Source organism: Phascolarctos cinereus, unplaced genomic scaffold (genome assembly GCF_003287225.1).
Source record: "Phascolarctos cinereus isolate Bilbo 61053 unplaced genomic scaffold, phaCin_HiC Scaffold_726;HRSCAF=1367, whole genome shotgun sequence".
Taxonomy (NCBI): domain Eukaryota; kingdom Metazoa; phylum Chordata; class Mammalia; order Diprotodontia; family Phascolarctidae; genus Phascolarctos; species Phascolarctos cinereus.
Window position 1 is genome coordinate 419,862,590 of NW_027556098.1, and position 22,204 is coordinate 419,884,793.

The 22,204-nt window shown below is 57.6% G+C and overlaps 2 protein-coding genes across 5 annotated transcripts; one reads left to right on the plus strand and one right to left on the minus strand.

Annotated features, from left to right (window-relative positions):
- The first annotated feature begins 507 nt into the window (after positions 1–507).
- On the plus strand, positions 508–18,600 carry PPFIA3 (PPFI scaffold protein A3). Of its 4 annotated transcripts, none has more exons than XM_021003760.2 (29): positions 508–750; positions 2,866–3,171; positions 4,159–4,260; positions 4,397–4,561; positions 4,848–4,922; positions 5,064–5,141; positions 5,590–5,805; positions 6,480–6,626; positions 6,850–6,984; positions 7,088–7,171; positions 7,304–7,435; positions 8,297–8,359; positions 8,591–8,670; positions 9,125–9,272; positions 9,500–9,726; positions 9,864–10,110; positions 11,057–11,199; positions 12,071–12,201; positions 12,306–12,402; positions 12,612–12,693; positions 13,248–13,448; positions 14,442–14,504; positions 14,667–14,693; positions 15,433–15,608; positions 15,902–15,999; positions 16,302–16,477; positions 16,572–16,640; positions 16,751–16,922; positions 17,577–18,600. In XM_021003760.2, the coding sequence occupies exons 2-29, from the start codon at positions 2,920–2,922 to the stop codon at positions 17,636–17,638; spliced, it is 3,648 nt and encodes a 1,215-aa protein (XP_020859419.1). In that variant the 5' UTR covers positions 508–750; positions 2,866–2,919; the 3' UTR covers positions 17,639–18,600. The 4 variants fall into 4 exon arrangements, with proteins under 4 accessions (XP_020859419.1, XP_020859420.1, XP_020859416.1 ...); XM_021003761.2 differs by having other exon boundaries at positions 2,888–3,171; XM_021003757.2 differs by lacking the exon at positions 508–750 and having other exon boundaries at positions 805–3,171.
- A 137-nt stretch (positions 18,601–18,737) lies between these two features.
- HRC (histidine rich calcium binding protein) lies at positions 18,738–21,481 on the minus strand. Its single transcript, XM_021003763.2, has 6 exons — positions 20,037–21,481; positions 19,890–19,957; positions 19,565–19,633; positions 19,421–19,475; positions 18,942–18,978; positions 18,738–18,850 (listed from the first exon to the last, which is right to left on the minus strand). The coding sequence occupies exons 1-6, from the start codon at positions 21,259–21,261 to the stop codon at positions 18,814–18,816; spliced, it is 1,491 nt and encodes a 496-aa protein (XP_020859422.1). The 5' UTR covers positions 21,262–21,481; the 3' UTR covers positions 18,738–18,813.
- Between the last annotated feature and the right edge of the window lie 723 nt (positions 21,482–22,204).

A 22,204-nucleotide genomic window follows, 5' to 3' on the forward strand; every position in this document is an offset into this window, starting at 1 on the left:
TATGGGAGGAGAATCCCCCCCCGCCCGCCTTGGGTCTCCCCCAGCATCCAATCAACTCCCGCGCCTTCGGCTCCCCGCCCAGACAGAAGATGCTCGGTATTGGGGGGAGGGGAAGATGCAGTGCATTATGGGAGAATCCCCGCACCTTCCCCTCCTTCCTCGCCCCCGCCCCCGCAGCGCGGTCCCGAGTTCTGCGAAGGACGGGCTGGGGGAGCCTCGGGCTCGCGCTCCTCGGAGGTGACATCATCGCTTCGGCTCCGAGTGGGGCCACGCCCCCCAAATATGTTCATTGGTCGGCACCACCCCCGCCCCCCGCCCACCCCGCCGAGGGGAGGGTCCCTCGGGCGCGCCGGGCCCAGTACTGCCCCCCCATTGGCTCAAGCTCGCCGTCCGTCAGGCGGCTGTTAAAGGGGCCGCGGCCCCGGGAGTGCAGGGAGGGGGCTGCTGGATTTTGGGGGGAGCGGGGGGGGGCGGGGGAGGGGGCGGCTGCGGCCTCACGGGGGAGCCCGAGCCGGGGCCCAGAGACAGAGACAGCAACCCAGAGACAGAGAGACGCCGAGACACAGAGACAGCGCAGGCCAGGCAGCGAGAGCAGAAGGGAGGGAGGGAACGAGGGAGGGGAGACAGCGAGACCTCGAGCCGGGGAAGGAGGGAAGGCAGGAAGGCAGGAAGGCGGGGGCCCCTCCCGGCCTCCTCGGGGCTCCCGCCACCCCCGCCCCCGCCGCAGCCCCAGCGCCGCCGCCCGATCAGGTAAGAGACGGAGCCCCGGGGACCCCGGCGTCCTGGCTCCACGACGTCCCGCAGGGACCCCGGCGTCTCGGCCCCCCCGACGTACCGCAGGGACCCAGGAGTCCCGACATCCCGCAGGAACCCGGGCGGGCGTCCCTTCTTGCTCTGACATCCTTCAGGGATCCAGGCATCCCGGCCTCCCCAACATCCCGCAGGGACCCAGGCAGGCTTCTCTACTTGCCCCAGTGTTCCTCAGGGACCAGGGCGTCCAGGCTTCCCTGGGACCTCGCAGGGACCCAGACATCTCGGATTCCCCAGAATCGTCAGGGACCCAGACATCCGCCCCCCCCCATCCCTTCGGCGAGCCTGTGGTCCCTTCCCCCAGCCTCCGCTGTATTGCTCCCTCACTTCCATCTTTCCCTTCTCCTGGACCCATGAGTCCTGGCTTCCCCCCGGGCCGCACCCGCCTCATTCATCTCCGCCCATCTTTGGCCAGCGGCCCCATTCTAGAACCCCGGCTCAGGCCCTTAGGCGGGATCATCTGGCTGGTCACAGGCTCTGGCCTCAGGCCCAGTCTTGGAGCTGTCCATGGTGAAACCGGCTTGCCTAGACCTTCCGGTCCCCCTTTTCCTTCAAGCTCCCGGTCTCTAGGCTTGCCCTGGGCCATCCAGTACCTAGAGGTCTAGACCGCAGCCACCTACCCCCCTCCCCTCAGGGAGGCAGGCATCAAAGCCTCCATCTCTTGTCTCCTTAGGGACATAGGCGTCCCTTCCCCCAGTCCCTTTGGCCTCTCAGGGAACTAGGTATTCTCTCTGGTCTGACATGTTACAGAGGCCCAGCCCCAGGTGTCCAGGGTCTGAGTGATCATCACTCTGGGCTATGGCCTCACTCAAGCCATCATCTCTCCTTCACTTAAGGCCTTAAAGGGATATTTGTGTGTGTTGGGGGGGGGGTTAGAGCCTCAGGGCTGAGCCATATATGTCCATGTTCTGAATGTGTTCCACCCACTTTCTGTGTTCTAGACTCATCCTAGCCATATGCTCTATTTTATAGATGATCCAGCTGTGTGCCACATTCTGTATTTGTCTTAGTTGTATGTCATGTTTTAGCCAGGTCATAAGCCCTGTGTCATGTTCCAGGCATCCTAGCGATGTCCTGTGTTCTAGCCATGCCCTAGGTACTTGCATTCTATGTGCTGGGTCCCATGCTAGATCCCAAGCTTTCCTGAGTTTCCAGGTCGACTCTAAAGGGCTCAAGAACCCTTTCTCAGGTTGGGCCTCCTGAATATCACATGTCTCTGGTCTTGGGACTGTCCACTTATCTCAGGCCTGTGCTCTGCTTACTGGAGGCACTGGGGCCAGTGCCCTCAAAGGAAGTGTGTACAGGCTGTATTCTTTGGTGGTGTTTGGATGGAGAAGTATGAAGAGGAAGGGAATGGTAGAATTTAGCTGTCTGGGACCCAGCTGCCAACCCCTTGGGGGCACAGGCATTCCTTCCTCTCACCCCTCTCTGGAACCCCAGTGCCCAGAACTCCAGCATCCTCAGGGAGCCAAGTGCCTGGGGATCCAAACTGCAGGTGGGGCAGAACTGGCCCCATGGGACTCCCCAAACCAGTTGAACTGCTCAAGAAAAGAACAGGGTGAAAGTCTTGTCCTCCTCCACCCTCCTGCCCTCCAACCAGACCCGTCTGACCTGATGCCACCACAGGGTGGATAGACAGGCTCCCCTCATTCCCAAGGCCACACCCACTCCTCCCTAGAAGTTCCGCCCCTTGGTTCATTCCTACTGGGTCCCTGAGGGAGCTGGATACCTGAGAAAGTGAACCTGAAAGGATCAGATCAGGATTAAGAAGATCTGGGTTCAAATTCTACCCCTGGGATTTGAACTCAGGGACACTTTCTACCTGTGTGCCCTTGGGACAGTCTCTTCAACTCTCTAGGCCTCACTTTTCTCGTTTGTAAAATGAGATCAGACCTCTCTAAGGGGCCCAAATATCACCTGATGATCCTGTGATTTGACTATATTAAATTACAATTGATCATAATTAATCCAATGTCTTGGCCTCTGTCCTATAGTGCCCCTCACCCCCCCCTTCCTGTACCTCACACCAAGCCTCCCCCTCTGCATTTATTGCAGCTTCTCCCTCCTTCCTCCTTAGTGCCCCCAGTTGGTGGGCCTGGCACTGCCACCATGATGTGCGAGGTGATGCCAACCATCAGTGAGGATGCCCGTCGAGGCTCAGCCTTGGGCCCAGAGGAGGCGGGAGGGGCAGCAGGTGGTGAACTGGAGCGTCTTATGGTCACCATGCTCACAGAGCGTGAGCGCCTCTTGGAGACCCTTCGTGAGGCCCAGGATGGACTGGCCACAGCCCAGTTGCGCCTTCGTGAGCTGGGCCACGAGAAGGATTCATTGCAACGGCAGCTCAGCATAGCATTGCCCCAGGTATGGAGACCCTGGTGGGGGTGAAGACAGGGCTCCTTGTGGTCTTGGCTAGCTGTGGACAGGTTGAGGGGAGACAGCACTCTCAAGCCAGGAAAAAATAAGTATTCCATTAAATGCTAACTAGTTAAGCGTTAAAGAATGGCACCAGATTGTATTTAGCCATGGGGTGAGTGAGAAGCCTTGGAGGACAGTGGGAAACACTGGCTTTGAGGTCGAAGGTCGCCAGTCTGACTCCCGGATCTACCCTCTCCCTGGGAAGTCTTGGCCAAATGACTTTCTCTCTCTGGGCAGGCATTTTCTCATCTTTAAACTGAAGTGGTTTAACTAGCTTACTTCTAAGTCTCCTCCCTCTGCTCTCAATCCTATGATCTGTTCTAATCAGGATAAGACCAGAATTATTTTAAATGACATTTGAAAAGTAGCTTGACTCGGTGAGTAGAGAGTTGGTCTTAGTCAGGAGGACCTGAGTTCAAGGCTTGCCTCTGACATTCACTTGGCTCTTTGACCCTGATTTAGGCAGCTCACCAAGACCACAAGATTCAGAGAAGGGGCTGACCTGCATTACTAGAGGGCTTTTTCTTGTCAGGAGTTCTCTATATGAAGGAAATCATAGGTCCAGGCCTGATTCCCATGACTAGCAACAGTTAAGGATGAACAAGAAATGTACCAAACTTTATCTAGGATTAAGGGTCCAGGCTCAGCCAGGAAAGGCTGGGGGATGGGTGTTAGTGTGAGGCCTCTAGTTCGGGAAGGAGCAAATATTCCAGTCCAAGGATGAGACCAGAACTAAAATGGAGCTATAAATGATCTGAAGATGTCCCATCCTGTACCCAGTTGGGCACGTGGGCTGTCTTCTTGGATGGGGTCCAGGGGAGGAGGTGAGCTTAGGCTGGGAGCTAAAGGGGTCAGGAGGGTGGTGGTGGGGGGGTCTGATGGGGCCTCGCCAGACTACAGGGACTTGAATGTGGTGGCTTTGGCTCCGGGCAGGAGTTCGCTGCCCTCACCAAGGAGCTGAACCTGTGCCGAGAACAGCTGCTGGAGAGGGAGGAGGAGATTGCTGAGCTGAAGGCCGAGCGGAACAACACCCGGGTAGGGCTATAGAGGCAGGCATGGGGCATCCCTGGCTGGGAATGCCGAACGGGGCTGAGGAGGGCTGTAGAGCATCCCAGCGCAACTTCAGAGGGGGATATCCCTGCCCTGATGTCTGACCCCACCGCCTCCTCAGCTGCTGCTGGAGCACCTAGAATGCTTGGTGTCCCGACACGAGCGGTCCTTACGCATGACGGTCGTGAAGCGCCAAGCCCAGTCCCCAGCTGGGGTCTCCTCTGAGGTCGAGGTCCTTAAGGCTCTCAAGTCTCTGTTTGAGCATCACAAGGCACTGGATGAGAAGGTGGGCGGGACCTAGGCAGAGCTGGGGAGGTGCTAAGGGAGGTCTGCCCTGGGGGTGGGATGGGGCGGGCTTAACAGGTGTTTAGGGATAAGGAAGCTCCGCCCAGAGGACGGGGACGGGGCGGGGCCTAATGGAAGGTGTGGCTAAGGACCAATGGGGCCCTGTTTCAGGGCTTGAGAGCTCTGACCAAGGGCTCGGTTCAGAAGATCGGGACAGGGGTCTGGGAAGGGGTGAAGAGCAAAAGGGGGTGGGTGGGGTCTGACTTCTGTCTGCTCTCCCCAAGCAGGTGCGGGAGCGGCTCCGACTAGCCCTGGAGCGGGTGGCTGTGCTGGAAGAAGAGTTGGAGCTGAGTGGCCAGGAGGTGGGACGGGCAGGGTTTCAGGGATAAATGGGAACGGAGCCTGGCTGGGATGATGCAGGGTTGGGGGACGGGGAGGACGCAGAAAAGAGGAGGGGACTATCGTCTGACCGGGAGTCCCTGAAGCCTGCCTCTCTCCTCCAGTCCCTAAATCTGAGGGAGCAGCTGTCCAGGGGCCGGCGTTCTGGACTGGATGAAGCAGGGAAGGAATCAGATGGGCAGGTGAGGCCTCCTTGGCATCCAGGTCATGTAAGAGGTGCCCTCCCCATCAATCCTACTGGCCTTATCACCCCATATAAGTCTTTACGTTTAATGACCCCACGCCCCCTTTATGACACCGTGCAGTGGCCTTTCCAATCTCTACTGAACTGCGTCACCAGGTTCTGTCCCCTATCTTTGTCTCTGTCTCATCTCCTTCGGTATCTCTGCCCCTCTGCCTCCCCATATTTCTGTCGCCCGCATCTCTCTCTTTGGCTTCTCTAGTGACTCTCTTGGAGTTTCTGTCTTGCTGATCTCTCTCTGTCTCTCTCTTTGTCTCTCTGTCTCTCTGTGTGTCTCTCTGTCTCTGTCTCTCTGTGTCTGTGTCTCTGTCTGTCTCTCTCTCTCCTTCCCTGTGACCCTCTCTTGTCTCTCTCGTTCTCTCCTGGGTCTTGGTCCTCTTTGGGCACAGTCTCTGGTGAACGGGCTTGTGGGAGAGCCCAACCGCCGGGTGGTAGAGTTAGAAGAGGCCCTGGAGCGACAACGAGCAGAGACTGGGCAGCTTCGGGAACGCTTGGCTGCCCTCTGCCGCCAGATGGGACAGTTGGAGGAAGAGCTGGGGGCAGCCCATCGGGAGCTGGGCAAAGCCGAGGAGGCTGGCCTCAAGCTTCAGCGAGACCTCAAGGAGGTGAGTGAGACTCGGAGAGTCCTGGCTGCTCTGCCTGCTTCCTTGCCTCCTTCCCTCCTCCCCAAGCCAGCAGCCAGCCCTGAGCTCAGCCTAAGCATGCAGTTTAAATACTCCCTGATCCAGGAAGAAACTACATGTGGGCGGGAGCTTTTAAACTCTTGGTTTTAATCACTCTTGACTCCCTCTAGAGGCAGAAATGAGGTTACATTTTCCATGAGAGTCTAGGAAAGAATTAGGTATTCAGGGGCACTATTTCCTGTGATTCCTCAGACTGGTACTATAAGATTCATGGTCTAGGCAGTTAGGTGACTCTTGGTCAGGAATACTTGAGTTCAAATCCAGCCTCAGACACTCACTAGATGCGTGACCAAGTTACTTAACCCTGTTTGCCTCAGTTTCTTCAACTGCAAAATAGCACCTACCTCCCAGGGTTTTCATGAGGATGAAAGGAGATAATATTTGTAAATTGCTTAGCCTGGAGCACGTTAAAAATGGACTTTTCCTTCCTTCTTTTTGCTTCCTGGCCTGGGATTATATTCCCCATTGGAAAAGCCCCTGATTTTGGGTCTTGTTGGCTCCAGGAGCTGCTGGGAGTTGTGGTCCTCAGCATTTCTCAAGGAGACCAATGGAGATGGTTGAGGCTCCATTTCTCAAGCCACTTCTGTTCCCCACAGGCCTTGGCACAGAGGGAGGATATGGAAGAGAGGATCACAACGTTGGAGAAACGTTACCTGAGTGCACAGCGGGAAGCCACCTCACTTCATGATGCCAATGACAAGTTGGAGAATGAGCTAGCCAGCAAGGAATCTCTGTATCGCCAGGTGGGGCCTGGAGGCAGGGCTTACACAAGGAAGGGGCCACCTTGTACCTCCTGGAGGAGGCAGGGGGTCTGGCTATGGTGGGACCTGGGGATGGGCTTGGACCTAATGGTGGCCAGCCAGGAGTTCCTGTCCAGCTGGGTCAAGCCAGGGGTGGGACCTGGCCATGTAGGCCTGTCTGGGTCCAGTGGTGCCCCCCTCCAACCCCCTGCCCCCTGCTCTGCAGAGTGAGGAGAAGGGTCGCCAGCTAGCGGATTGGCTGGAGGATGCGAAGCAGAAGCTAGCACAGACACTGCAGAAGGCGGAAACGCTGCCCGAGATTGAGGCGCAACTGGCTCAGAGGGTGGCGGCCCTCAGCAAGGTGCGGCAGGGGCTCCGGAGCAGGGTGGAGGGTCCGAGGTTGGCCTTGGGAGAGCCTGGCCTAGGGAGTCAGGGGCAGGCCGCTCAGTGTCTCCTCGCTGCAGGCGGAGGAGCGCCATGGGAACTTTGAGGAACGCCTGAGGCAGCTGGAGGCACAGCTGGAAGAGAAGAATCAGGAGCTGCAGCGGGTAGGTGTCGAAGGCTAGAGGAAGTGAAGGAAGAAGGAGGGGGAGGAGGGGGAAGGGGCAGCAGGGAGGAGGGGGAGGGCAGCGCGGAGGAGCGGAAGCAGTTTGCCCCAGCTCTCCTACCCCTTTTCCCAGGCCCGGCAGCGGGAGAAGATGAATGATGAGCACAACAAGCGTCTGTCGGACACCGTGGACAAGCTGCTGAGCGAATCCAACGAGCGGCTGCAGCTGCACCTCAAGGAGCGCATGGGGGCGCTCGAGGAAAAGGTGCGTCCTCTGCTAGCCCCATGCTTGTCCCATGAATCCCTCAACGAGACCCGAGTGGTACCTGGATCCAACCAAAAAACAAAAACAAAAACAAGCATTTATTAAGGGCCTCCGGTGCCAGTCACTGAGGATGCAAAAATATGGGGAAATAATCCCTGCCCTCGAGGAACTTACAGTCTGGTCAGGGGAGACAGCATATACATGCATAGGTATATATAAAAAAAGATACAAAGGGATTCTAGTAAGGAGGAGGAATCAGGAAAGGCCTCACGCTGAAAGTGAGATATTGAGGAAATAGTAAAGACTGGAAAGTCCAAGAAGATATTGAGGTTGCAACTTGGGGTGACTAGCAGGGTACCCCCTCCAAACGATCATGGGTGGCTTGTGGGAAGTCGGCCACCTTTCCACTCATTTCTAGTCTCCCATAGGAGAGAATGGGAGGACTCAAAGAGAAAGGGAGGGGTCAGAAAACTTTGTTCCCCCTATTCCAGGGCTTCCCTCTTTCCAGCCTCTCTCCATCCCCTGACTCCGTGGGAGGGTATGGGGACTGGCCGTCTTGTCCTCTCTTGAACAGTCCCACTCCTACCCTGGGCTGCTCCAGGCCCTTGGAGTCGCCCATCTCTAGAGAGCCAGAAAGTGGGGTCCGCCTGACTTTCCCAATCTTTTCCCGGGGTCCCCAGCTGACACTCCGATAAGGTTCCAGATGCCGAGCTAGGGCGTCCCTTCCAGAGAGGTAGGCAAAAGAAGTGGCCCACGTCTGTCCACATGCACCACCAGCTGACCCATGGAGAACATCAAAGGTCCCGGGGCCACGCTCAGAGCTCTGCTCAGAGCCCCAGGTGTTAACCTTTCTTCCCTCAGAACACGCTAAGTGAGGAGATTGCCAGTATGAAGAAGCTTCAGGATGAGCTGCTGCTCAACAAGGTGAGACCGGGGCGGGCCTGGAGAGAGACGAGAAAGAGGCGGAGCCAAGAGGGAAACAGGGCGGGGCTCCCGGGAAAGGGGGAGGGGCCTCAGGAGAGTTCCGAGGAGGTTGAACCCTAAACTGTGGGCTGAGAGGGAAGGGGGATGAAGACAAAGAGGAGGTGGAGCCCGGCTAGGGGAAAGGGTCTTTGCGCTGAGCCCCGCCTTCGTGCCCCCTTCCCTGTCCCCCAGGAGCAGCTCCTGGCAGAGATGGAGCGGATGCAAATGGAAATCGACCAGCTGCGGGGGCGGCCGCCTTCCTCCTACTCCAGGTGAGTCCCGGGAACCCCACGGGGCCAGTGACTGGGGCTGAAATTCGTGGGTCCTCAAGGGCTAGGACTGAGGGAGGGGGGTCGGGCCTTAGGGAGTAGGAGCTAGGAAAGGACAGCGTGGGTCCCCTCGGGGCAGCAGTTGAGGGACTGTTCCCAGCTCAGGAAGGACTTTCCTGTTTCTTCTCCGTTACTCCCTTTCCTGGATTCACTTTCCTCACCATTCATCCCGAGGGCTGCCAGGAGTTGGGTCTCATAGCCTAGAGACTGCTAGGGATGCTTGGGGGCAAGTATCTGTGTCTTGGGAACTTGGAGGCCGCTGGAAATGCGCACTGACAAGAGGTCCTAGCCCCGGCTTGTGCGCCTGACATGACCAATGCCCTTGCCCTCTCCCGGTTTCACCTGCTGGTCTGGAGAATCTTCCTTGTTTCCTGTGTCTCTCTGTTATCCGCCATAGGTCCCTTCCGGGCAGCGCTCTGGAGCTGCGCTACTCCCAGGCCCCGACACTACCCTCGGGAGCCCACCTAGACCCCTACGGCGGCCCCGGAGGCCGGGTTGGCAAGAGAGGGGGCCGCTGGCCTGGGACCAAGGACGAGCCCGCCAAGGTCTGATTCCCGGGGGACTGCTGGGAGGAGGAGACCCTTACGGTCAAAGGGAGGGGCTGCAGGGAAGAGGCGGTCGCCGACGATACCCCCATCTTTGACCCCTTACACCTTACAGCCTTCAAACCCTAGGTTCCTTTCCTGGACCAGATGGGGAGTCTAGGCTGATGGGGGCAGGTCTTAGGGTGATGAGCGGCGCCCGAGATAACGGACAGCTCCTTTCCCCTCAGGCTCAGGAATGGGCGGAGCGAGTGACAGGCCGGGAATCTTCTTCTGGCTCCGGGACTGGGTCAGGCCCTGGAGCAGGTGCTTTCGAGGCCGACTTGGAGGGCTCAGACGAGGACGAGCCTGAGGGTCTGTTCGGACCCGAGCTGCTGTCGCCCAGTGGGCAGGCCGACGTGCAGACCCTTGCTATCATGTTGCAGGAGCAGCTCGAGGCGATCAATAAGGAAATCAAGTGCGAGTCCAGGGTGCAGGAAGGGGGTCTGGGGTGCTGCCTCTCCCACAGCCCCTCCCCCTCCCTTTACGACGCTACCTCCAAGAAACTGGAAGGATTGAACCCTGATCCTGGACCCCTGTGCTCCTCTCTTCCAGGCTCATCCAGGAAGAGAAGGAGACGACGGAGCAGCGGGCAGAGGAGCTGGAGAGCCGGGTATCTGGCTCTGGCCTGGACTCCTTGGGACGCTATCGGGCCAGCTGCTCCCTTCCGCCTTCCCTGACTACGTCGACCCTGGCCAGCCCTTCACCCCCCAGTTCTGGTCACTCTACACCCCGCCCAGCCCCACCCAGCCCTGCCCGGGAAGCCCCAGCCAACAGCACTAGCAACGCGGCAGATAAGCCTGTGAGTCCCTGGTCTCCTTTACTCTCAGAAAGGGGCCAATAGTTGGTGCCTGTCAGGGGTCACACACAGAATGTGGCCTTTCTCTCAAAAGTGGATGACCTCAGGGCTCCTAAACCCACAGTTAGGGACCTGGATCCCCAGATACCCACTCAGGTCAGAAAAGCCCCCCCCCCCCCAACCACACAGCAGGGATGCCATTCCCTCAAATAGGATACTCTTTTGGAGTTTCAGACACTCCCCAAGGAGGCCCTGTGGGTGAGGTCCCTGGCTATGGGGTCTAGAAAGATGCAGGACCCCCACGGTGAAGAAGACTCATCCTCAGAAAGAGGTGGCCCCTAGTGAGTCAGAAGTATCTCAAGACCCAGATAGGGGAAGTCACCAATCCCAGGGTCCCACAGCAAAATCTGACTTCCATCTCTAAGCACAGGGTCCACAAAAAGTAGGGCCTGGGTGAGCCATGCATGGCTAGCCTGAAGTCAGGAGAAAGTGAATGCTGCTTATCTGGATTCCCACTCCCCAGAGCCTGGCATTTTTAAGGAGCTTCAGAAGAAAGCAACTGCCTAGCCTTGGTGATCAGAGAAGGGTGATCATTTGTCTGTGGTCATGATGTTAGGCCCAGGTTTCACCACAAATGGGGGACCCCCAGGGGGTTTGTATATCTACCTCCCCAGTGGGGACTCTGCAAGCCCCAGAGACCTTAGGAGAGAAGTAACTCTTCTGAATGAGCAGGGATCTTTCTCAGAGCTATGAGGTCCCAACTCCCTCAAACAGGGACCAGGAAATATGAGGAGAATTAAAACCCTCCAAGTGAGGCACTGGGGAGCCATGGCCAGACCAGAGAAATGCCCATCTAAGCCCCTGTTTTGTCCCACCAAAGGTCAGATTGGGCACCTTTGTGGTCAAGGGGCTCCCTCCCTGAGACCAGGGAATTCCTTTCTGTCTGCAGAACCATGTACCCAGGGAGGACGGTGTGGTCCCTGGGGACACACCACCCCCCACACCAAGATCTGCCCGCCTTGAAAGGATGACCCAGGCTCTAGCTCTACAGGCTGGGGGCTCCCTGGAGGACGGGAGCCCTGCACGGCCCAGGTCAGCTGCTCCGGGGTCATGAAGGAGGGTGATTCAGGTTATGTCAGTGTCCCCCCCCCCATGTCACATAATAGTGAAATGAAGATCCAGGATTCAGATCCACATGTCCTGACTTCCATGGTAGGATTCAGAAGCTCACAGCAGGGTGACTCCCTAGTGATGTTGTGACAAACTTCTAATTATGGAGGGGAAAACTGAGGCCCAGAGAGGAGGGGCAAGAACATGTTCAGTGACACAGTGAGCCAAGGTTAGGCAGAACAACAGTAGCAGGCAGGGCTCCTGCTTCCCTCCAGAATCTTAATTAAGTTATTCATTCACTGATTCATTCAACAGCTCGTATTGTGCACTACTGTGAGCAGAGGCCTGTGTGTGTGTGTGTGTGTGTGTGCGCGCGCGCGCGCGCGTGCACGCACGCATGTGCGAGCTTGGGGTGAAAAAGACATTTAGATAAAAACCCAGTTAATGCTTCAGTCTAGAGATCATAGTATCAGAGGTTTAGAAGTGAAAGATTCAGAGGTCAGAGGACCCCATCCCTCACAAGCCTCATTCTACAAGGAAGAAAATTGGTCCAGGGAGGGCAGAGACTTGGAGGCTACCCATTGTGGTCATGACAGAGCTGGGACTTGGACCTCCTAAGCCCATCAAAGAATGTAAGACTTGGAAGAGCCTTTGAACTCTCATCCAAACACCCATTCTACAGCAATGCAAACTGAGGACCAGAGAGGATCAGGGACTTAGCTAAAGCTACATATCAAATTAATGGCAGAAGGGAGACTGGAACCCTCACTCTGGAGCTGCTTCCTATTTGGGGGAAGGGAAGGCTGGGCTATGGGCTGCCCTCATCACACCTCTTTTCTCTGCCCCCCCCTAGTGAGGGGGCCCCAGACCCCCTCCATAAGGCCCCCAAGAAGAAGAGCATCAAGTCCTCCATTGGCCGCCTCTTTGGCAAGAAGGAGAAGGGCCGCCTGGGAGGCCCTCCAGGTCGAGATGGGCCTTCCTTGGGTAGGTCGGGTTGATAATGGTATAGTGGGGAGAGGGGAGCAGTTTCCTAGGGAAGGGATTCCAAGCCCCAGGTTATCCTGGCCCCCCTTTTCTCTGCCCCACAGCTGGAACCCCCTCGGATGAGATGTCCCCTGCTGATCCTCTGGGGCTCTCAAAGCTCACAGGGCCTCCTGGAGATAAGGACCGGAGGAACAAGAGGAAGTGAGCAGGGCTTGGACTGGGGGTGGGGGAAGAATGCTGTGACCAGACCCCACTTTGGTCTGATGTCATTTTGGGCGAGAAAGAAATTGTCTCCCTGGTCCTGAGGAGATTGGAAGCTTCAGGCTGTCTCACTGATGGACCAAGGACAGTTGTCTTGTGCATCAGGGGAGACAGAAGGTGAGCGTCTTCATGTGTCCTTGAACCCCTAGGCATGAACTCTTGGAGGAAGCCTGTCGGCAGGGCCTGCCCTTTGCTGCCTGGGATGGACCAACGGTTGTCTCCTGGTTGGAGGTATTGGGTCCCCCACCCCCACTCCCAGATCAGAAAACCCAGGAAATATTGCCGTGAATGTTATTCACTAGTGTTTATTAGGCGCCCTAATGTGTGTACAAATCAGAGAGACACAGTCCCTGCCTTCAAGAAGCTTACATTCTATTGGCATCCCCTGAGGAAAGGGAGGAAGAAAGGGCTCAGAACTAGTATTGAAGTTCTCTTTCTCTTCCCCCCAACCTTTGTCTCCCTTCTTGTCTACATCTCTCCTCTCTTGCTCTTGACTACTTCTCTGTGTCTCCCTCCTGTCCCTGTTTCTCCTTCATCCCTTTCTGTCCTTTCTACCTCTGTTATCTCCTTTCCTTCTCTGCCGTGTGTGTGTGTGTGTGTGTGTGTGTGTGTGTGTGTGTGTGTGTTTCTGTCTCTGGCCCCTGCCTTTGTCTCTTATCTTGCATGTCTCTGTGCCCTGTCCTTGTTCTCTCGTCCCTGATTTTGTGTCTCTTCCCCCCCCCCCATTTCTGGTCCCTGTCTCTCTGTCTCTCTTGGATCTTTCTCTGTCTCTCTACTGGGGGTAGCTGTGGGTGGGGATGCCAGCCTGGTACGTGGCCGCCTGCCGGGCCAATGTGAAGAGTGGAGCCATCATGGCCAACCTGTCTGATACGGAAATCCAACGGGAGATTGGCATCAGCAACCCCCTGCACCGGCTCAAGCTTCGACTTGCCATCCAGGAGATGGTGTCCCTCACCTCACCCTCTGCGCCAGCCTCCTCCAGAACGGTGAGCCAGCCTCCATGCCCAGGTGACACTCTGGGACCCTGGTCTTACTCTTACCCTGACCTCAGGCTCAGCTTTTTCCAACAGAAGAAGGATCCTCCAAGAGCTTTGCTCCTCATGCTCAGACCTCAGCCCTGCTCCCCTCTCAGAACTAGACACCCAGAGACTTGGATGAGAAGGGGGAAGGGGACAGAGAGAGAGAGAGAGAGAGAGAGAGAGAGAGAGAGAGAGAGAGAGAGAGAGAGAGAGAGAGAGAGAGAGAGAGAGAGAGAGAGAGAGAGAGAGGCGAATTTAGGGATCCTTGGAATAATCACCCTGTGAGGACAGGAATGGTGTAATGCTTCACCTTTTTAATTAAATGCTTTTTATAAATATGATCTCAGTTAATCCTCACTACAATCCTGGGAGGTAGGTGCTATTATTATCCCCATTGTACAGTTGAGGAAACTGAGGCAGACAGAAGATAAGTGACTTTTCCAGAGTCACACAGCTAGTAACGTGTCTAAGGCTGGATTTGAATTTAGGACTTCCTAACTCCAGGCCCAGCCGTCTATCCACTGCACCACTAGCTGCCCCCGAGAGAAAGCAGGCACAAATCTTGGCCCTGCCACTTTTTATCTATGTGAGTTTGGTTAAGTCCCTTAATCTCACTGTATCTCAGTTTCCTTCTTTGTAAAATTGAGGGATTTGGTCTAGGTGGTTAAGACTCCCTTCCAGCTCAAAATCCATGATCCGCCAGGCAGACACAGAGACAGAAGCAGAGCCCGAGACAATAGAGCCAGAGGGCCAGACAGGGTCACAATGGCATACAGAGACCGGCAGAAAAGGGTGAGCTCAGGGATCTCCCACGGGTTGCACTGGGCTCGAATCCTCCATAGCGCTTTAGGGGTCTGCCAGGGCCCGGCCCCTCCCTGAATGCTCCTGGTCTCATGCCACGGTGGAAGGAGGGGCCAGGCCGGCCGGGGCCATGCTCTCAATGCCACCCCCCTCCCGCAGTGCACCGGCAATGTCTGGATGACCCATGAAGAGATGGAGTCACTCACGGCAGCCACTAAGCCCGTGAGTCTACCAGGGAGAGAGGGAGGGCGGGGACAAGGGGGCGGGGGAGGAGGAGAGGAAGGAGGAGGAGACCGGTCTCCATCCCGGCCCCTCCTGCACCGTAACCCGCCCCTTCCCCTTCTTTCGCCCCTCCCCTCGCGCTCCCCGCGGCGGCCGCGCCAGGAGCCCAAGGAGATCAGCTGGGAGCAGGTGATCCCGTCTGCGCCTGAGCGCGGACTGCATGGCTCCTCCACCTCTTCCCCGCTCCTGCCCATGCCTGAGCCGTTCCATTATCATCGCGGGCTGGGGGGGGGAGGGAGGCGGTGTAGAGGAAAGCAATGGAGGGAGACGCTCTGGACTGAACCATTGTCATCAGAATCTATATGCGCCTGCTCTGCCTGTATTACTGTGCCGCGGAACGTTCCATTATCTTAGAGGGAGGGGGAAGGCTCCTTCTGGTTTGAACCATCATCATATCACCGCGGGTTGCATGGTGCCTGAGCTCTGGAATGTTCCATTATTATCACGGGTGGAGGGGGAAGAAGCGCTGGTAGGAACCATAGTCAAGATCCTTACAATGTAGGAAGAGAAGATGACTAGTAGGTTGGGAGGACAGTTGTAGTGGATCAGTCGATAGCGAGCTTCATTCTCTCGTGCTATCGAGATTGAGACTCAGCCTATTTTTTTTTTCTGGGGTAGGGGTTTTGGAGGTGGTGAGGAAAGAAATGAGGGAAATTTTAAACCAACTGGACTATCCCATTGTACTGATGGGGGAGTCAGTGGACTGTTCTATTAGGTGTGAGGGGACTTAGCTCAAGGACCTTTCCATGCCCTGTGACGGGGGAGACCTTGGAAAGTCCCATTGCAGAAGAGGAGATGTTGGACATCTCATCCGATCCTTGTTCCTGAGCTTGTCCACTCCCCACTCCCCACTCCCTACTGGCCCCAGATCCTGGCATACGGCGACATGAACCACGAATGGGTGGGGAACGACTGGCTGCCCAGCCTGGGGCTGCCCCAGTACCGCAGCTACTTCATGGAATCCTTAGTAGATGCACGCATGCTCGACCACCTCAACAAGAAAGAACTTCGAGGACAGCTCAAGATGGTAGACAGCTTCCACCGGTGAGGGCCGGCCTAGGCATGCCCCTGGGAAGACAGTAACCAATGGAAACTAGCTCCTGGGAAGTACCGCCCACGGGGGAGTACGGGGGCCAATGGGAATCAGCGCCCGAAAAGCAGTCGGGGGGGGGGAATGCAGTGTCCAATGGGAACAGCCTCGTGCAAGCCCCACCCTTTAGGGGAAGAATGGCCAATGGGGAGGTTTTCTAAGGAGACCCCGCCCCCTAAAGGATTTGTTCCTGGCTCAACTCCCTGGTATGACCTAACCACTCTCCTCCTCTCCCTAAACTCCCCAGAGTGAGTCTGCACTATGGCATCATGTGTCTGAAGAGGCTCAACTATGACCGTAAGGACCTCGAGCGGAGGCGAGAGGAGAGTCAGAGCCACGTTAGAGGTGCGGCTGGGGGGGGGGCTGGTGTTGGAATTCAAAGATGTGGCTGGGTAAGGGTGAAGCCCAGTGAGGATGGGTGTCAGTGTTTGAAAGAGCTGGAGGAGAATCAGGGGGTCAGGGTCAGCATTTTGGGCTCCCTCACCCCAATAAAATGGTGTGGTCCAATGGGCAGGGCAGGGGCAGTGGCACTGGTGGTAACGTTCAAGGCTCTGTTCCCCCTCCCCCCAAGGGTCAGTAATCAATGTCAGGAAAGCCGAGAGGGCTGGGTTGGGGTTGGCATTTAAGCCCCTCTCCTTGTTCCTCAGACGTGATGGTGTGGTCGAATGAGCGGGTGATGGGCTGGGTGTCAGGCCTGGGGCTGAAGGAGTTTGCTGGGAACCTGTCAGAGAGCGGCGTGCATGGGGCGCTGCTGGCCCTGGACGAGACCTTCGACTGCTCCGACTTGGCCCTGCTGCTGCAGATCCCGACACAGAACGCGCAGGTCGGGCGGCCGCCAGCCTGGAGGGGGAAGGGTCTCTCGTGGCCAGCACGAGGGCTGCCTGCGGCCTGCTTACGCCTCAACGCTCTTTCCGCAGGCCCGGCAGCTGCTGGAGAAGGAGTTTGGCAACCTAATTTCCATGGGCACTGACCGGAGGCTGGACGAGGTAGGGGCCCCAGGCTTGGCGCTGGGGGGAGGCGGGCCAGGGAGCGATCGGGGCTTAGGCCGCCCCTGCTCCAGCCAGCTCGGTGGCCCTGTGGCCCTTATCTTCCGCAGGACAGCGCCAAGTCTTTCAGCCGATCCCCGTCGTGGAGGAAGATGTTCCGGGAGAAGGACTTGCGCGGGGTGAGCCCGGACTCGGCTGAGATGCTGCCGCCCAACTTCCGCTCCGCGGCCGCGGGAGCCTTGGGCTCGCCGGGCCTCCCTCTGCGCAAACTGCAGCCCGACGGTGCGTTCTCTACGACCTGTCGGGGCTCCCCCCATTAGGGCGGAGATGGACTCGCCCAAGGCGCCTCTCGGGTCTCGGAAAAGCCCGTTATTAGTGGAGGGAAATGGACCTTGGACGGGTGTAGCAGGGAATGCTAGGGGACCTGGTACATTCCTGGAGTCTAATCTCTGAAAACAGTCATTCCTTTGAGAAAAGGGGGAGATAACGCAGGGTGAGGAAAGGCTAGGCAGGAAAGAGAGGAGTAAGGGACTACCCAGGAACCCCTAATCTCGGGAGGATAAGTGTGTTGGGGGCGAGAGGTTCTGTGCGAGTCCAATGTTGCAGTATGGGGAAATAGCTTCGGTAAATCCGTTTCAGCTGTGCTGTGAGGCGAGGGACATGAAGATGGTATCCTGGCAAATCGATTGCTGGGGTCACGGGGGAATTTTCAATGACATTTTTACTAGCTTCTCAAGGAAATGGGGGGGAGGGCACCCATCCCTCTCCTCCAAACTGTACTCCCTGGGCGTCTAGGAGGTTCTTGCACACAACAATTACTCAATAAAGTTGCTGATTGGGAGGGGGTGGGACGGAGTAGGAATGGATCGAACCAACTGACTCGCAATTTGGAGGAAGAGAGGGTCCTTCTGACCTTGTCTGTTGCCTCAATCTTAGGACCTCCTTCTGGGAGCCCGCGGGCGGATGGCGGAGTCTCCGTTCGGACATACTCTTGTTAGTGCTCTCAGCCAGGTGAGGGTGCCTTCCGGGAGTCCCGGAGCCACGGCCTTCCGAGCTTCCTGACCTGCCCTCCCCCCTCCTCGGTACAGGTGGGCGCGCCCAGGAGGAGCCTCAGGAGGGAGAGATAAAGGTCCGCCCTGCTCCTCCTAGAAGAATGGACTCGCCCTCCGAAGGGGACCGGGTTTGGAGAGACTTAGAGGGGCTCTCTGGACTGAACCATTTTGTACAGACCGGGAGGAAGAGGCTTGTCAGCCTCTGGCCAATCCATGTGAACTGGATTTCGGGAAGGGAGGGGGCAGTTTGGAATCTTCCTCCTCCCTTTTGCTACTTTGTAATTTATTTGTTTCCGAGTGGGGAGGGGAGGGGACACAACCCCGCCTCCTCGGGGGGGGCCGCATGCTGGGGGCGGGGCGGGGCCTGACCCCGCTCCTTCCTTTCCACTGTCCTCGCACCTCCCTCCAGCCCCGGGGCCCCGGTCCTCCCAGGCGCGCCCCCGCGGGGGACTCGCTGCTACAGGCCCCGCCCCCTCCTTTCTTTCCCTCTCTCCTTCCTTGGGGGTGAGGGGGAGGAACTTGGAAGCCTCGTTTTCTCCGATTATCCGGGACGCCTCAGGGTCCCGATTATCCAGGCAGGCATTTTTGGGGTGGGGCTTGGGGGCCCCTTTCCCCGTCCGTGTGTCTCGCGTTCCCTGGATCTCGTCCTCCCCTCCCCCTAACCTGTTATTCTGGGGAGTGGGATGGAGGGAGAGAAGGAACCCAGGTGTCTCCCCCCCGCCCTGTTCCCGATCTTCCTTGCGGGCTCCGTTTTTTTTTGTTTTTGTTTTTGTTTTTTTTTGTTTGTTTTGTTTTTGCATGGGAGAATCCGCCAGGGCAGGGGAGGGGGTGGGCCGTGGGCCCCCTCCCTCCTCGTGCCCCCACCTCAGATGTCAGTGATCTTGGTGAAAGAAAACTGTTTCAAAAGACCCGCCTCCGCTCGTTTATTTCCTAGGGACCCCTGGGTTCGCCCCTTCCCCTCAAAAATCCAGGCAGCTGTTCCCTCTTTGGGGGAAGAACCCCAGATGATCCTCACCCATAATCCCAGAAATCCTTTGCACGCTCCTGCAAGGATAGGGTTTATTCATAATAAATAAGTGGGTGGAGCCGGGAGTGGGGGTTGCTGTTTGTCCAGAAGTTCATCACGACTCTGGAGTTTCCACCATCTCCGTCAAGGCTCTGTTGGGGGGGGTCAGAGGCGGGTAAGGTCTGGGCCTTGCCCTCTCCCACCCGCCCCCTCATACACAGTCCCAGCCACATTCGCACTTACTGAAACAGGTTGGAAGAGAAGTGGTCCACGTAGCCTCCTAAGGTTAACAGGTGGGTTGCGGTCAGCATCTGGACACCTGGGGCCCCAACCCCAGGGAGGCTCCTCCTACGAAGAGCGGTATCTGGCCCCGCCCCCTGAGAAGCCCTGCCCCCAAGGACGTTCCTCCAGTGAACATGCAAACAGCTTCCCCAGAGAGCTTTTGGCCACGCCTCCAGGGCGGCCCTATCCTCAGGGAGACCTCCTGGTCTGCCTCCGGAGCAGCCCCGCCCCCAGGAGGCTTTTTCCTAGAAGTCTAGAGACCTTCTGCGCCCGCTTTCAGAGTAGCCCCGCCTCCGGATCAGCCCCGCCCCCAGTAGAATTCTGTCCATGCCTCTTCTTCCAGGGCAGCCCCACCCTCCTCAGGAGGCTCCTCCCCACAACGTCCAGAAGCCTCCTGGCCCCGCCTCCAGAGCAGCCCCACCCCCAATGCCCTTGCTCACCAGGGGCACAGACCGTCTCGCAGAGTAGAGGGCAGAGATAGCAGAACTGGCAGTGCTGGTGGGAATAGAGACAGACTGGGCTGTGAGAGGAGCCAGGCCCGCTGGGCGGGCCTGGGGGTGGGGCAGGGAGGAGTGGTCTCTGACCTTGCAGTGATCACAATGCTCTCCCATGTTTTCCTCGTCGCAGCGGCAGGACTCGCACTCAGTGCATCTCTGAGGAGAAGGGAGGGGGTGGTGGGACACGGAGAGTCAGAGACATACAAGAGACAGAGACACACAGGCTGACACACAGAAAGAGCGGCTTCCAGGAGCCGGAGCCTCGGAGAGATAGTGATAAAGAGACATGGTAACGACCGCAGATCGGCTCCCACACGGGGCGCCAGGCGGGGGTCTCGGGCCTGCTCCACGGGAAAGCACGGAGCCCAGCAAGGACGGGGACCCCCACACACACATACACACACTCAGGCACCTTGCAGAAGCCGCAGTAATGGCACAGGGAGCCAGGCTGGTACTCCTCTTCCTCGCCCTCCTCCTGGCCTGTGAAAAGATGGCACAGAGACGTCTCGGTCTGTCCCCACCCCCTGCTGTGCCCCACACTGGTCGCGTGATCGCTCACCCTGGCCTCCGGCCTCCTCCTTCTCCTCACTGATGTCTTCCAGGCTCTCCTCTCCAGGGGCCCCGCTTGCCGCTTCCTCAGAGCTGTCTCTGGCCTCTGGGACACCGGCCTCAGCTTCCTCTTCTTCGTCCTTACCTGGGACCTCAACCCCCAAGGACTCCTGGACAGAGGAGACTTCCTGGTGCTCAGCCTCCTCCTGGCTTCTCTTGTGGCCTTCCTCCTCCTCCTCCTCCTCCTCCTGGGCTCCGAGCCTCAGACCTCCCCAGTGCCCTCCCTCCTCCACAGAGGTGTTTGTGCCTTCCTCCTCCTCCTCCTCCTCCTCCTGAGGGCCCAGAGGCTCACGGTCACGCTCAGCAGAGATGCTGCCCTCTTCTCGGTGGTCCTCCTGACTCTCGGCAGAATCCTCCTCTTCTGACTGGCTGTGACTCTGGGCCCCCCTCCAGTGCTGAGCTGCTTCATCCTCCTCCTCCTCCTGGCTGTGGGGCCCCCTGCTGCCTTCAGGGTCTCCCCAGTGGCTGTGCTGGGCTGCAGAGTATTCCTCCTCTTCCTCCTCTTCTTCCCCTTCTTCCTCTTCCTCTTCCTCCTCCTCCTGGCCTGGAGGCTTGGCAGAGACTGGGCCAAGGCGCTCTTCTTCTATGGAGTCATCCCTGTGGTTTACCCAGTACTCGAGCTCTGCTGACGTGTCTTCTTCCTCCTCGTGTCCTCGGTCCCCAAAGTCCCTGTCACCATGCTCTGTGGAAGCACCCTCCTCCTCCTCCTCCTCTGGGGCCTGGGGCTTGTGGCCACCCCAGGAGTCCTCCTCCTGTGAGGCACTCTTACTGTCGTCATCGACATCATCATCTTCGTCCTTGTCCTCATCCTCATGGCCTTGGGTCCTCTGCTCATTGGAGGCATCTTCCTCCTCTTCTTCCTCCTCTTCTCCCCCCCAGTGCCCGTGTTCCACAGACATGTCCTCAGGGTGGCTGTGCTCGGCCTCCTCGTGATGGGCCCCCCAGAGCCCAGCCCCAGCTGAGGTGTCTTCTTCTTCCTCTCTGTGGTCCCCTGGACTGTGGCCGGGAGCAGCCACGTAGTTGGGCTGGCTTCCATCCTCGGGGCCTCCAGGAGGACTCAGGGCAGCATCGGGGAAGGCCTGGGCTTGGGCTCTGGAGAGGCCCCCCGGGGCTGTGGAGGTCAACAGCAAGAGGAGGAAGAGGCTGCAGCGAACACCTGGCCAAAGGGGACCCATGAGGTCAGCCGGAACCGCGGGCCCAGGCTGGGGTTCCGCTCTCTGTCTCTGCCTCTGTTGTCTCTTTGTGCTTTCTCAGCCTGCTGCCTCTCCCTGGCCAGTTTCCTTGACCCTCTGGGGCTGCGGCAGTTCCTCTGTCTCTCTAGCAATCACTGGCTGTTGCTTTCTGACTCTGCCTTTCTCTGGGTCTCTGTCTCCTCCAGATCCTGATGCCCTCTGAGCTCAGCCTCAGTGGGCTAGTTTCGGCCCCCACCCTCTCATTGGGCTAATTTTACCTCCAAGGCGGTGTCTATTCTGGGACTGGCCCCAGGCCCTGCCCTCCCCTCCTCTCCTTGTATATTCCCTGCCTGGGCCTCAAGCTGGGCCAACATCCAGGGGTTTTGGGGAAGGAGAGATCTCTGGGGTTAAGGGGGATGTCCTGCCCCAGGCTAGTGGCACAGTCAGATCCAGGCTAGGAGCCCCAAGTAGGGGTCAGGGGTGAGGCCAGAGATGAGTTCAGCTCAGACATCCTGTGGCCCTCTTGTCCTCTCCAGCTGAGAGCCCTCAGTGGGCATAAGTTAAAAATACCCTCAGCATAAGGGCATGGGCAGGTGAGCAGGGTCTGGTTACAGGGACTCAGCTGTTCCCTTCCTGGGACTGGGCCTGGGGCCTCAGCCTCACTGTCTCTGTCTTTTTCTGTGTTTTCTGAAGCAGCCAGTGGTGCAGTAGATAGAATACCGGACATGGAGTCAGGAAGACCTCAGACACTTACTAGCTGTGTGACGCTGGGCAAGTCATTTAACCTCTACCTGCCTCAGTTTCCTCAACTGTAAAATTAGGATGGTAATAGCACTTACTTCCCAGGGTTATATTGAATAGGATAATATATGTGTAAAGCACTTAGCACAGTGACCAGCACATACTAGGCACTTTATACATGCTGATTCCCTTCCCTGTTTCTGTC